At 29.4% G+C, this 16,800-nt stretch overlaps 1 protein-coding gene across 1 annotated transcript; it reads left to right on the top strand.

Moving 5' to 3' along the window:
* The first annotated feature begins 461 nt into the window (after nt 1-461).
* Nucleotides 462-15,150, top strand: LOC139813604 (uncharacterized). Its single transcript, XM_071779185.1, has 14 exons — nt 462-1,240; nt 2,396-2,488; nt 2,576-2,767; nt 2,855-3,271; nt 3,359-3,616; nt 3,704-3,961; nt 4,049-4,210; nt 4,298-4,459; nt 6,812-6,874; nt 7,705-7,818; nt 9,790-11,781; nt 13,681-13,773; nt 14,300-14,566; nt 14,883-15,150. The coding sequence occupies exons 1-14, from the start codon at nt 1,105-1,107 to the stop codon at nt 14,900-14,902; spliced, it is 4,227 nt and encodes a 1,408-aa protein (XP_071635286.1). The 5' UTR covers nt 462-1,104; the 3' UTR covers nt 14,903-15,150.
* Nucleotides 15,151-16,800: the final 1,650 nt, after the last annotated feature.

Below are 16,800 nucleotides of genomic sequence, written 5' to 3'. Positions count from 1 at the left end.
CAACGTAAATATTTATTCAATTTTCTAACATACACGTTGACAGTATAGTATTGTTGTTTCCTCATGAAACAAAAATTTAATAAATGAGCATTGATAGATACATCACATAATGTTCAACGTTATTGAAATCTATAATGTTCTCCGTTATTGAAATCTATGATGTGATATAATTATCAACGTTTATTTAATAAATTTTCGTTTTTATTGAAAAAACAATGATTGTGTACTGTCAACGTGTATGTTAGAAGATTAATTAAATCTTTATGTTGCTTTTCAGTTTAATAATATATGTATAAAATTCCTATCATTTGTATCATTTTTACAAATATATTAATTTGTATATAAAGCAGACTATGGATGTGGATGTAGGCTTATAACTTTATTTATTATTTAGGAATTTTTTCTATAAATCCATTTTTCATTTTTTAGGTTGCGTTCACTTTGGACGCTTTCGTGCTGAAAGCATTAATTTATCTTTATTGCTCATTATATGTTGAAGAAAAATAGAATAATATTTTTATTACGAAAGCGTTCAAAGTGAACGCAGCCTTAATATATTTTAAAATATGAGTTCGAATTGATTGGTAATATAGAAACTGTTAATTTTCTATCCTGAAATTAAATTCCTGCTTCTATCAAAGTAAATGATTAATTTCATAGCAAATAAACACCGTTGACTTTTATTAAAATGTTTTTCTCCCAAGCAAATGCTTGCCGCGCAGCAAGGAGCGACGCGGTAGCCAATAAACTCCTCGATCTTACGAAAAGTCTCATATTGATTGGCTACCACATCGCTTCTTGCTGCGCGGCGTGCATTTCGCGCAAGTGTCATTGGCTCTTGAGCCAATAGTGAAACCGCTTCCCTTTCTTCTTCTGTTTCTTCACGCGATCTTCACGTAACGTTCACGCAGCTCGTGCCTGACCATTAGCTCCAGTCCTTGTCCGCCATGAGCAAGAGGTAGTGAGGTGTTCGTGAGTGCGCGTTAGTTTTAGTCTAGTTTTAGAAATATATTTATATAAGTATATATATATATAGAGAGAGAGAGAGAAAGAGAGAGAGAGAGAGAGCGAGTATTATATAAATTATATAAATTTATTATAAATATGTTCGCGTTAATAAAGTTTTATGATAATTTTTATTACGTGTGCAAATCTAATCGAATTAAAAAAATGAAAAATGGTACAAAAGCTAAGTATAGCGATGGACGAAACTACGCAGCAATTATTATAGCAAAAAATGGTAAGTGGAATATTTTAATATTAGTTTCATAATATTGCTATTACTTTATATTATTAGAGTCATTTCGTCACCGTCGGATAACTGTGGCTACGGTTAACACTACAAATGCTTTGGAGCGTTCTTCTTCTCTTTCTTTCTTCATTGAAAGAAAAGAGAAGAGGAATGCTTCGAAGCATTTGTAGCGTCACGTTGACCGTAGCCTGTATCCTTCGGTTAACCTCACTCTTCATCTTTTTCTAACTGCCCCTTCAGAAAGAGATGAAGAGTGAGGTTAACCGAAAAATCGGTTACGGTGTTAGAGCCTTCGCACAAAACTTTCGTATGGTAAGGGTCCGGACACACATTTTTTCTTATTAACACATTTTTAATAGTAACAGTAAAGTTTCGACCAATCGCGTTGCTCGATTCGGGAACGTACGGCCGTATGGCGGGAACGTACGCGATTGGTCTAAACTTTACTGTTACTGTTACGAAAAAGTGCGTGTCCGGGCCCTAAAGTAACGTACCGTAGATCAACGCACAAGAAACGTATTGACGTATAATGCCGTAACCGATAACGTTTTTTTTGCGTTGACCCACGTTTCGTTACACTACGTTATCATACGAAAGTCTTGTGCGGAGGCTCTTATACGTTTCTTGTGCGTTGATCTACGTTACATTACGTTACCATACAAGAGTTTTTTGCGGAGGCTCTAACATGGCCGTTATTTTTGTTATTTTTTTGGTAATAAATTACGAAAGTAACAGCATTTAAATTAGAGGTTGTGCACAATAAAAGGAATAAAAAATAAAGAACAGAAAATTGAGGGTTGACCATATCTTAAAATAAGGTAAAAATTACAAAAATAAACAGATTTACATCTATTTATTTTTTAGCTTGTTTTAAGATACGTGATGAATCGACCTTGAGTTATATGTTCTGTATTCCTATTTCTTATTCCTTTTCTTGTGCACAGCTCCTTTGCTGTAAGTATTTATATATTTACATCATATTTATTTTATAACCTCACGAATTATTATTAAGACAAAATTACAAAGAAGTAACATTTTATTAGTTTTTGAATAAAGTTTAATAACGATAACAATGTGATTGTCCACGATATATTGAACTAGGAAACTAAATACAATTAATCACACATTTTTTTGACATTACAGATGACAAAGATATATTGAATAAAATAAAGAAGAATATCTTAACAAATAAACCACATATACTATGTGAAAGAAGTGATTTTCCAAAGATTTGTGGTAAGTTTAGCTAATATTATAACCCATATCTGCAATAGTTATTTTATCGTATGTTTGAAATAATAATATACTTTTTATTTATGTCAGGTATTAATACGATAAGCTATATAGATAAGAACAATGAGAACAACAGTGAATCTGTGATGCTAATCAAAGACTCTAATAATGAGGAGACGACTGTTGACGAATTAAATACATGTTATGGTAAAGAATCTGTGATGCTAACCAAAGACTCTAATAATGAGGAGACGACTGATAATGCATTAAATACATGTTATGGTAAGTTTAGCTAATATTATGAACCATATATGTAATACTTATTTTATCGTATGTATGAAATAATAATATACTTTTTATTTATGTAAGGTATTAATACAAAAAGCTATATAGATAAGAACAACGAGAACAACAGTGAATCTGTTATGCTAACCAAAGACTCTAATAATGAGGAGACGACTGTTGACGCATTAAATACATGTTATGATAAGGAATCTGTGATGCTAACCAAAGGCTGTAATAATGAGGAGACGACTATTGACGCATTAAATACATGTTATGATAAGGAATCTGTGATGATAACCAATGACTCTAATAATGAGGAGACGACTGTTGATGCATTAAATACATGTTATGATAAGGAATCTGTGATTCTAACCAAAGGCTGTAATAATGAGGAGACGACTATTGACGCATTAAATACATGTTATGATAAGGAATCTGTGATGCTAACCAATGATTCTAACAATGAGCAGACGACTGATGACGCATTAAATACATGTTATGGTAAGTTTAGCTAATATTATGAACCATATATGTAATAGTTATTTTATCGTATGTATGAAATAATAATATACTTTTTATTTATGTCAGATATTAATACGATAAGCTATAAGAATAACGAGAACAGTGATTCTGTGATGCTAACCAAAGATTCTAATAATGAGGAAAAGACTGTTGATGCATTAAATACATGTTATAATAAGGAATCTGCGATTCTAACCAAAGGCTGTAATAATGAGGAGACGACTATTGACGCATTAAATACATGTTATGATAAGGAATCTGTGATGCTAACCAATGATTCTAACAATGAGCAGACGACTGATGACGCATTAAATACATGTTATGGTAAGTTTAGCTAATATTATGAACCATATATGTAATAGTTATTTTATCGTATGTATGAAATAATAATATACTTTTTATTTATGTCAGATATTAATACGATAAGCTATAAGAATAACGAGAACAGTGATTCTGTGATGCTAACCAAAGATTCTAATAATGAGGAAAAGACTGTTGATGCATTAAATACATGTTATGATAAGAAATCTGTGATGCTAACCAATGGCTGTAATAATGAGGAGACGACTATTGACGCATTAAATACATGTTATGATAAGGAATCTGTAATGCTAACCAATGACTTTAACAATGAGCAGACGACTGATGACGCATTAAATACATGTTATGGTAAGTTTAGCTAATATTATGAACCATATCTGTAATAGTTATTTTATCGTATGTATGAAATAATAATATACTTTTTATTTATGTCAGGTATTAATACAAAAAGCTATATAGATAAGAACAACGAGAACAACAGTGAGACGACTGTTGACGCATTAAATACATGTTATGATAAGGAATCTGTGATGCTAACCAATGACTCTAATAATGAGGAGACGACTAATGACGTATTAAATACATGTTATGGTTATGGTAAGTTTAACTAATATTATAAACCATATCTGTAATAGTTATTTTATTGTATGTATGAAATAATAATATACTTTTTACTTATGTCAGATATTAGCACATTAGATGTGATCTTTGTGGATAAATATGGGAAGACAATGAATATTATGAATAAGGACTGCGATATTGAAGGAAAGTCTGATGCTACAGATACATGTAATACAGTTGAAAATGATGATATCGCAGGCAAAGATGTAAATGTTTCTCTCTCTGGTATGTAACATTAATTATATTATAATTCACATGTCGCCGAGTAGAATACTGTCAACTCAAGTTTCGATTTTGAGTTAAGCTTATAAAACATCTGTATGAACGTAGCATTTCCACCACTAAAAAGAAGTTTGGGACTGTGGCATAATTAAGTATGGCATAATTATTAATTTGGAGCTCATTTATTGCTCTAATCCCGAATTTTGTGCTCCTACCAATTTGCAGGAAATAAGTAGTAAGAGTGGAGGTGTTGGTTTTACATTAAGCTAGCACCCCCACTCCTCGAAAACAAGTTTAGAGTACTGTAAACAAAGAAATTGATATGCCAGAATTTTATGTTAATTTTGTGTTTTCAAAATATCCAAACCAGGAGAATTTGGTTCTCGTTGTTTAACATAAGAAAATCCATAAAGAATATGGTCACGACAGAAGTAAAGTGTATGAAACAAATTAGTTGCCGGGTCAAATTTGGTCTTAAAATAACACTAAAGTTATGTGCTTTTAAAATATGCAATTCCGAAATTTGGTGATTGTTGTTTAAACTAAATGACGCTAGCACGGTCACAATCTTTATTGATTTGTTTAAATGAAACAATCAGCACCAATTTTCAGATTTATATATTTTAAAAGCACATCATTTTAGTGTTATTCTAAGACCAAATTTGACCCGGCAACTAATTTGTTTAATATGCTTTATTTCTGTCGTGATCATATTCTTTATATATTTTCTCGTTAAACAACAAGCACCAAATTCCGGGTTGGGATATTTTGAAAGTACAAAATTAGCATAAAATTCTAGTATATCAATTTTTTTGTTCACAGTACTCTATACTTATTTTTAAGAAGTAGGGATGTTAACTTAACGTGAAGCCAGCACTCTCACTTTTGCTATTTATTCCTGCAAATTGGTAGAAGCTCAAAATTCGGGACTAGAGCAACAAATTGGCACAAAATTAGCACTTAATAATGCCATAGATTTAAACTTTTTCTAGTGGTAGGGGTGCTCGGTTTACAGAGGTTTATAAAAAGTATATTTAAAGTATTACCTATGTGCTATAATAACCTTACAAGTCTACGTGACGATTCCGTCGTACAGGAGCAGAAGTATCGTTATTCTTTTAAACCGATTATGTTGCGATTGCTAGATGAATAGTGTCATAAGTTAATTGACAAGTGACTAGATCTCTTCAAAAAACAGTATAAGTTTTATCATAACAAAATATCGTAATTATAATTGTGTTAGTTATTTCACAGTTCAAAAAATTGATTTAAATTTGTTTTTCTTTGGAAATTGTTAAGTTTTGAATTGTAACAGTCTATGTATTCTACTTGGTATAGTTTCATATTGTGTATGTACACTATAAGTATGTAGGTAGGGGAGACCGGGGCAAACTTGTCATTAGACTTTTTGCTAATTTAAATCTATCGTAGAAACTTACCTTTCCTACTGTAAATGCGTCTTTATGTGCTAGTATTATCAACGGGATTTGATGACATTCTGAGTTATGGTGTAATTTTTAGCGCGACATAAGCGTTTTTGATGGTGAAAAGTAATTTTTCTGATCTCTCGAAAATTTCTATTCTTTCATCGAGCTTTACTTTTGCAAACCTATATGTAAGTGATTTTCATGGGAAATTTGATGCTCTATATGAATCCGATAATTGTTTTTGGATATTTTCAAAATTTTCATGTTTTTGAAGTGACAAAAGTGAAAAACGACGTTCGGGGCAAAGTCAACACCACGCCGTTTCGTCGGCTCCCAGTAACAAACGATGCTTGTCATGTAGCCGTATGGCTCATGATAAATGTATGCGCACGTCCGATCGCGAGTTTACCTGCATTAATTGTTTTTCAGACATGAGTTTAGATGAAGATAATTGAAAGTTCAACAATTTTTTTTCCCATTATTTTAAATGATTGTTCTAGCTACTTTATTCAGAATTTTTGTACTTTTTAAATACACAATAAACAATGTATTTTCATTTTCAAACAGTAAAAAATAAGTTCCAGATCAAATTATGTCGATCAGACAAAGTGTTGAGTTTGCCCTAGCAGGGTTTCAAGTTTACCCCGGCATTTTTCAATTCGAAAGTTTGTCTTCGCGTCACTTTTCCTTTCCTGGCGGCAAAACAAAGCGACGTACAGCAAAACTTTCTGAATCAATTTTGTACCTGAAGGAACACTCTTTAAATATATACCATTGAAATATATACCATTGCCTAAAAATTTTAATTAAATATTAAAAATTGCCTTTGAAAAAATAGTGTCGAGTTAGCCCCCCCGCGGCCCCGTCTCCCCTACACTATAAGTGTACTTTATTGTTTGTTTTAATTTTATTTTAATCTTATCCGCAGATTTACTTAGTGGATCTTTTTGTACGGATGTAGAGGATTGTGTTAGGAGATTAAGTTTTAACGGTATGTAAAGATTGAATTATTTTTAATGATATTTTAATAATATTTGAGGGATATTTAAAGTAAAGTTGCTTATTTGTAAAGATAGAATAAAATGTTGCAAGAGTGATTTATTGTCAGAATATATAATTATAATTTAAATTTTATATTGTGCTTTAAATTACTTTAAATCAAATGGATACTTGTTATAATATGTATCAACTTTTGTATACTCTTGTAAAATAAGATGCTATTGATGGCTGATTATTTAATTATTTTCATGTTGTTTTCATACTTAAATTGCTGAGATAATAAAGTTCAGGTGTAAAAACATATAAATGCTATTAGGAGCATGATGCAAAATATAAACTGAATAATGAGAACCATTTTAAATTATTTAATTAGTTGCAATGGATGAATATTGGACGTTTTAGAAAATACAAAAGTTTATTTGTTATAGCAAATATCTTATTTTTGATGATAATAAATTATATTGGCAACCTGGAGGTTGATTTGAGTGTATCTCAAAACTTAGTGAAAATCACAAAAATTAGCGAATGCACTAGGTGTTGTTGACCAATGAAATTATAAATATTCTAGTTCATTCGCACATTTTTATCATTTTCATCAAGTTATGTGATACATAATCGACCCCCTGAAATTGATTGACTTGAATTATATTATAATATTTTGATGATAATAAAATGTTACAGTATAATTTTTTATGATAAAATATTTTTGTAATATTAGATTGGTTGTTTTTGTAACAAAACGGGTTTTCTAAGATATTTCTTACATTTTATAATTAGCTTATAAAGTTTTAGTTTTGATGTCATAATTATATCTATGTTTAGAAGAATCAACGATTTCAACAGACGTTTCCTTCTCTAATGAAAGTACCCAAGTGTTTAACAAAGAAGAATTAGATGATCCAGTACCATCTGAAATACCAATACCATCAGTACTTGGTATGTAGATAAAAACAATTTTCTATTTTGTAAATGTTTGTATCATAATTTCGATCCCATGTTACAGATCTTATGTTTTTGACTTGATGACCAAAATAAAAAGATATCTTTATAAAATAACAATTGCGATTGAGCAGCTTTGTAAAATATGTCAAAAACTTTTATTTTGCTTGAATAAGTAATCAATAATTATAACATTAAGTTAATGTTTTTTTTTTAGAAAGTTTTTTCAAGTTTACATTAAATGTTACGGCTAGTCATTATATTTATTAAAGTAAACAGGAAGTTTTCAAAGCATTTGCTAAATCAATTATAGGTGTTATTTTATAAAGATATCTTTTTATTTTAACATACTTTACAGAAATGCTTAGCATGTTTTCTCAATTAGGATGTCATAAACCTAAGATCTGCAGCGAAAAGTCAGAAGCCTTAATAAAGTTTTATTGTGTAATATATATACATAGTAAATACAATAACATACACAGATCCTATGATATTAATTTAATATTAATCTTATTGATGCATATTGTAGAAATAACAATTTTTATTTGATATTTGCTTATATTTTAATTTAAGTAGTTTATTGTTTTATGACTTACTGATATATACCGCGCATATCTTAATTTCTTGAACGGTCAATTATCTCAAAAAGTATTAGTTTGTTGAAAAAATGTTTCAGATAAAAGTTAAAGAATTCAAAAGGGGTCAATATAGACGATCTTATTAGATTTTGGATTAGGAGTCTGTATTAGGCCCAGTAAGGTCCAAGTTAAATTTTTCAAATGAAAACTCCTATTTTTTATTGTATCATTCTTTTCTCTTAATAATTTGAACAACTTTGGCTGACATTTTTTTATTTGCCTAATAATTTGCCTAATACTTTTTGAGATATTCAAGGAAAACTTGGTAACTTTTTCAATATTTAGCTTATGATGTCTCAATAACTGTTTGTCGAAGAGAAAAGTAATACAGAACTTTTTGAATTGATTTGATCTCAAGAATATTCTGTTGCAATAGTACCCTAACTTTTTTAAATACTTGTGCAGACAGCTTCTTAAAGCTTTTATGTATACATAAATATTTAAAAAAGTTAGGGTACTATATTGCAACAGAATATTCTTGAGACCATATTAATTCAAAAAGTCCTGTATCACTTTTTTCTCCGACAAATAGTTATTGAGACATTGTAAGCTAAATATTGAAAAAGTTATCAAGTTTTCCGTGAATATCTCAAAAAGTATTGGCAAATAAAAAAATTTTTCAGACAAAAGTTGTTCAAATTTATTAGAAAAAAAGGATGATACAAAAAAATAGGAGTTTCCATTTTAAAAATTTTACTTGGGCCTTACTGGGGCCCCTGATCCAAAATCTAATAAGATCGTCTATTGGCCCTTTTTGGACCCTCCAACTTTTATCTAAAACATTTTTCCAATAAATCAACCTTTCTAAGATAATTGACCGTTCCAAAACTTTTGGTACGTACGGTATATAATACATTCTACAAGTACAGGTAAAGGATTGTAGACAAAATAATAGTACAGATATGTAATTTTCAATATTACACAATATCTTAAAAATCATACAAGGCAGCTGACGAAACATAAATATATTAGTATTTTTATATTTATAACACGTTTCAAGGCAAACCTTTCTGGACTCATCCTGTTTTCTATGTAGACTCATCCATGGTCTGTAAGACTGATTTTTATAGATAAAAATAGAATATTAAAAATTTAATCTTGATGAACATGAACTTTGGATTTTTATTAAAGTTGGGGATATCTTTTAATATAAGAACAAAAAATTAAGATTAGAAAACTATCCCAAACGCTTGGGCGCTACAACGTGTATACAAAGGAAGAAAACATCAATTTTGTGTTTTGTCAGTCTGAGAGACTATAGGATGAGTCCAGAAAGATTAAGTCTATTGGTGTTGTATTCCTGTAATTTTCTATTCTACCGTCTTTTTAGAAGTTGACAACGCTAAAGACAGTAGCGATTCAGAATATCTTCCTTCAGAAGATGAACAGAGTATATCAGATAATGAATTGCCACATGAAGAAAGTGGATCAAAAGATGAACAAAATGTATTGAATAATAAATTGCGAATAAAACACAAATCAGCGTTAAATATAACTGCATCGTCAGCATCAAGTTTAGATGCCTCGCAAATTAACAATAATGTACCAGTATGCAACGACGAAGTTATGTATGTTGAATCATCTAATGTAAAAAGTGTGAAACGGAACTATTGCATTTTCTGTAGCAAATTGCAAACTCAATTAGTACGACATTTTGAAATGGTACATAAAAATGAACCAGATGTAAAAAAATTTGCTATTTTACCTAAGAAGAATCAAGAAAGAAGGAAAATTATCGAAATTTTGCGGAAAAATGGCAATTTCAAATTTAATACAAACTCTGAAGTAAATAACGGACAACTTATTGTGTGTAGACGTCCTAATGACAAATATAACAAGATTGCTACAGATTATACTGCTTGTGCAAAATGTAAAGCTCACTTTGCAAAATCAACTATACGTCACCACTCTAGACGTTGTTTTGAAAAAAAATTTACAAAGAATCGGTGCGTTATGATTATGGGTAGACGAGTTACGTGTCGATTACACCCATCGGCAAGTGATGTATTAAGAACAGTAGTATTTCCTGTTATGAGGGAAGACGATGTTACACGTGCTATCAGATTTGACGAACTACTCATTTTGTATGCAAATAAACTGTGCCTGAAATACAAATCTCAACACCAACACGACATGATTCGTGCCAAATTACGTATCCTTGGTCGCTTTCTCTTGGCATTAAGAGAAATAAACAAAAATGTGGAAAACTTTACATCAGTTTATCATCCAAGAGTGTATGACGATTGTATCACAGCAATCAATAAAGTCGCAAGATATAACAATGAAGAAAAAATATATGAAGCTCCTGCAGTTGCGGCAAATTTATCAACTTTAATTAAATATATCGGGAATCTACTTATAACTGAGTGTATAAAGAAGGAAGATATGGAAAAAAAGAAACAAGTTAAAGATTTCTTGAAATTATTAACTGTTGATATAACAACAAGTGTTAATAGAACCGTCATTGAAACGCAATCGATTCAAAGGAGACACAAAAAAGTCAATTTGCCATCAGTGGAAGACATCAAAAAATTATATAGTCATTTACAGGAAAAACGGGTTGAAGCTTTTAATGCATTACAAAAATCTTTTTCGTATTACACTTGGCTTTCTTTGGCAGAAGTAACACTGATCTCTATACAAGTGTTTAACAGACGACGGGCAGGAGAAATTGAACGCATTCTTATCGAAGATTTTAAAAATTATGAAAGAGTTAATAAAAACATGTACAGCGATCTTTACAAGTCATTATCAAAAGAACACAAAAAGATTGCTAACAAATATATCAGATTCTGTATAAGAGGTAAATTAGGCCGTACGGTGCCCGTTTTGTTATCAAACGATTTATTTGAATCTATTAATTTGATTTTAAAATATCGAAAAGAATCTAACGTACCCGAAAAAAACCCTTACGTTTTCGGATTGCCTGGGTATAACAAACAAAGATACAAATATCTCAGAGCTTGCATTTTAATGCGTAAATTTTCAAGCGAATGTAATGCAATGCAGTCTAATACTTTACGTGGTACAGTGTTGCGAAAGCATGTTGCAACATACTGTATACAACTAAATCTTAATGATATGGAAGTATCGGATCTTGCCACATTTATGGGGCATTCCGAAAAGATTCACAAGGATCATTATCGACAGCCGTTAGCAACCAGAGATATATTGCAAATTTCCCAATACCTGGAAGCTGTTCAAGGAAATGACCAACATGCAGGTAGCGAATCTTCAACGGAAAGTAATATAGACGACGAATTATATGACGACCAAGCAAAAGACAGTGATAGAGATGAAGAAAAGGAAAATGCATGTTTAGGTAATGATATCTATATTTTTATGTATATATAAATACATAGTTATTTGAATAGTTACTTGTGTATATACATACTGGATGATTCTGAAATTATGTATTGCATATATGTACACAGAGTGTTTTATTTTAACTTTCGCACTGTAATATCTCTGATGATTTTATTGAAAAATATTTTAGATAAAAGTTGTAGGATTTGGAATGGGCCATCAGATAAGCTAACTAATTTTTGGGTTTGACGTTCACTTTGGACCTAATAAGATCCAACTTGATTTTTTAAATAAAAACTAAATTTTTATTATACCATCTTTTTCTATTAATTAATTTGAACAACTTTTGTTTGAAACATTTTTTTATTTGCCTAATACTTTTTGAGATATTCAAGGAAAACTTGGTAATTTTTTCAATATTCAGCTTACGATATCTTTTATTCAACTTATGATAAGTGTTTGTCCACAGGAAAAAGTGGTACAGGACTTTTTGATTTGATTTTGGCTACGGTCGTGACGCTACAAATGCTTCGAAGCATTCCTTTTCTCTTTTTTTTCAATGAAGAAAGAAAGAGAAGAAGAACGCTCCAAAGCATTTGTAGCGTCACGTTGATTGTAGCCTTCGTCTTAAGAATATGCTATTGCAATAGTACTCGAATTTTTTTTAAATATTTGTACATGCATTAAAGTTCCGAGGAGATACGTACATAAATATTTAAAAAAATTAAAACACTATTCCAATGGCATATTCTTGAGACAAAATCAAATTGAAAAGTTTTGTACCACTTTTTCCTCCGACAAACAATTGAGATATCATAAGCTAAATATTGAAAAAGTTACTAATGTACAAAAGTTTAAAAGCTAAAAATTAAAAATTTATAAGGAGATACAATTTAAAAAATTATTGTAGTTTTAATTATTATAAAATTACAATTTACCATAAATTAAACTTTTAATCTGATTTAAATTTATTGTAACTTTATTATAATTAAAACTTTATAATGGTTTTTAAAAATGTTTTTCTTTATAAATTTCCAACTGCTTCCAAACTTTTGAACGACAGTAATATAACATAGACAGGGTGAGTGTATATATACATATATGTATAGTTATTTGCATTTAAAATATTTAAATACAACTCGATCACCTATAGTTTTTAACATGTAAATATTTTTACTATTGTGAAGAATTGTATTTATCACAGTGTATTGTATCACTTCTAAATGCGCAAACTTTAATTTTTTTTTACTTGATATGTTTACTTGATGTTTTGTATTTTAAAACTATAATATAGCTCTGACATTGTATGTTTGGATTTTTATCTATTAAAGCTTAGGAACCTTTTATTTTAATAAAAGCTGCGAAAACTGCATATACTACAATGTTTGAAAATTTATAGCATAAAGCTCGTGTGCATATAAGATGGATCAAACTAAACAAGGAATTTGTATACCATTTTTTGCAAACAAAAATTATGTCTTGAATTATTAAATGCTCTGTATTTTAATATTGTAATTTTAATATAGTACGTGCAATTTTTGCAGCTTTTATTGAAATAAAAGGTTCTTAAGCTTTAATAGAGATAAAAATCCAAACATACAATGTCAGAGCTATATTATAGTGCTATATATATATATAATATTTTAATATTTAATATTATTGAGTAATATTATTGAAATATTTTTTAATTTTATATTTTAATTTTATATTCTTTTTTCCTCTTACATTTTATATTCTGTATGTGTACAGTTTATATTTGTTATATACAGGGTGTACTAGACTTACCGTATCACCCGTTAATGGCAGATTTCTGAGATCACTTGGAGACAAAAATCCCAATGTCAACATGTCGAGACTATTCTGTATATATTTACACTTACTTTTTTTAAATATTAATATAAATTATTTATTTCAGGTATAAATATACAATATAAATTAGATGAGACACAAGATACATTACATCATACGGTTGAACATACAGATTCCAATAAAAAACGGAAACGATCCAGTAAATATTTTACTTCAACTTATTAGATATGTGAAAACTTATGTATGCCAGCCAGAAATAATTAGTCAAATCGACATTAACTCAATGTTGATGCGTTGATAAATGGTTGATGTCGAATATTGATTGATATTTTTGTCACTTTTAATTTCATTATTTTTTTTTACTAATCGAGCATAATTAATATTTCTGTAAGATTTTTATGTCCTTTGGTCAATTCTATATTGATTACATACTATATATATGTATACATCGAATATTTTATTCTTTTTCACTTTGTATTGATTTGATATAGAGTTAGTCAAAAGAAAAATAGAAAAATTAAAATTTTATAGAAATATTTGTAATTGTTTAATTAACATTATATATAATTGTATAAAAACAATTATGATGAGAAATAAAGAAATTTAACAACCAATATTCGACTATTTATCGACGTATCGACGTCGAATTGATGTCGACTTGACTAATCATTTCTGATTGGGATACTTTAAACCTCCATATTAATAACACATTGCTTTCTTTGTAGCATCTCCTTACGGAAAAACAAAGAGAATCCGCTGGTCTGAGGAAGAGCAAGAAGCAGCACTTGAGGGATTTGCCAAATATATGGAAGAAAGAACATTACCATCGCTGAAAGATATACAAGAAATAAGAAAAAGATATAAATGTTTAAGTAAACGTACATCGCCACAAATTAAGACATGGCTTCATAACAAACAAAACCCAAAACCCAAAAAACGAAAAGCTGCAGAACAAAAAGCTGCAAAACAAAAAGCTGCAAAACGAATATTATGTAAGTATTTATTTCTGCTAATATTACAAATATATTTTAGATATACACATATGTTAATAGTTACAAAACTTTTAAAATTAACTTTTTCTTTAATTTGGATGATTATCACACAAAAATACTAAAATTTGGACATTTTTCAATTAAAATAATGAAGTCTGACAGAACTTATATACAAATATATACAAATACAAATAAGAAGATATAGACAAATATATCCCGTCTCCTAAAACAAATGTGTTAAGATTACAATATTTAAAGGATACATAAAATGTTGTCTTTTGATAGTTTGTGTCTTTAAATCTTTAATTTTTTTCAGCATTACACAATTCCAATTAATCTAGTAACTGAGGAAAACGACGCGGACAGTGTAAGTTTGGTTTATCACGAGCCGCGCAAAGTCATTCCCGCGATGCTGCTCGAGTCGCTGAAGAAGTACGATCGGGTCGATCGATTCAAACAGACGGTCAAGGAATTCGTGAACGGATTCAACTTTGCATTGGCAAAGTGATACTACAGCTAGAATTATATCGCATAGAATTATTATTATTTTTTTTTTATGGATTACGTTATTAGAAGTACAAAAATATACAGTACAAGTTAATTTTTCGAATTATACAATAAGGAATTATTAGATTTACCATTATTTAATAATAATGCATATGAAATAAGGTTTTATGAGGTTAACTTTTCAAATTATATTATATTTATATAATAAAATGTTAACACACACGCGCGCACGCACAGAGCCAGTTGTCCAACTTGTTGGTAAACTAACTAATAGTTAAATCATATATATGTCTTTGTTTATCTTTTACATTAGACAAAGATATACATATGATTTAACTATTAGTTAGCTTATCAATAGGTTGAACAAGTGGCCCACACGCGCACGCACACACACACACACACACACACACACACACAAATGAAATATTTTTTGTATTAGCTTATTTTGAATAAGTTTTTGACTATATATATCTTTAATACTTTGTATGAGAAAAAATGTTTAAGAAGTGATTTCTTTAATTTAAATAATCCATCATACCTATCTGCGGTATATGTCTATATTTGAGGTCTGTACTATTTTTATAGTTACTCTTTCTCATTTAATCGTTTTCTTTGTTTATCTCTTGCAAGAAGTGTTAAAACACATGTACTTTAAATAGAAACAGTATTTGTACCTTTTTTATTTCTAAATTTTACTTTTTCCTACTTTTTCCTACTTTTTCTTTTTCATCTTTCAAATATATAAAAATGTTTAAGTACTTTAAGTGTAACATAGTGAATTCAATAGTAAACTGACAAATTTCAATATAAAATATCAGAATAATATCAATATTATATTTATATAATATTTAAAATTTTATAGTATTGATGTTAAGGACTAGAGGTACATAACAATCAGTACATATAATCGTGTAAAACTACAACTACTAAAATTAATTTTAATATTTCATATTTCATATCGTACAATGCATCTTATTGAAAATGTAACAAAACTAGAAGTATATTAAAATATTTATGAAGCTTGATGTACGTGCGTGCGCGTATGTGTGAGATTGATCAATTACTTAAGTTTTTCACAAGGTAAAGAAGAGGATTATTAAAATATTGTGAAAATGGATAAAGTAAAGCAGCACTAAAGGAAAGAAGTGTATGCATGTACAAATTATATGACTTTAAATCACTATTACACACACGATTGTATCTATAATTAATAATTATTTAATATTTTGCAAATATAAATGGTACAAATTCCGGTGTTTTATTGTTATTTAAAGATCGTCTCTCAATTTGGTAGGAATGCTATGTATGTAAATGTATTTATTGTTCCCACAGATATTTGTGTCATTTATGTTTTATCTTTTCCATTTATTTACAAAACTATAATTTTTTTCTAAAAAGGTAGAACAAGTCAATTTTTTAATTAAAAAAAAAAAAAAAACATTTTATATGGATTGTTATAACGAACTTAAAGCTTGTAATTCCCAACACGTGTGTGCACACGTGTATATACAATCCTCTATTTTTAGAATCTAACTTAAAAAATTCGATATTCCAAATCTGATAATTTTTATCACGATAACGTGACCGCTGCATGCAGTTTTTACATAAGACATTCAGAAAAACAGTATACACTCATTGAATATCGCGCGTCGCATTATTGCATATGTTAGAACTGGAAACCCTATAATAAGGCTGAGTTTCTACTGAGAGCGTCACGCGTCACGTCA

Source organism: Temnothorax longispinosus, chromosome 5 (assembly GCF_030848805.1).
Source record: "Temnothorax longispinosus isolate EJ_2023e chromosome 5, Tlon_JGU_v1, whole genome shotgun sequence".
Lineage (NCBI taxonomy): Eukaryota > Metazoa > Arthropoda > Insecta > Hymenoptera > Formicidae > Temnothorax > Temnothorax longispinosus.
Note: the sequence above shows the minus strand (reverse complement) of the source record. Positions and strands in the feature narration are given on the sequence as shown.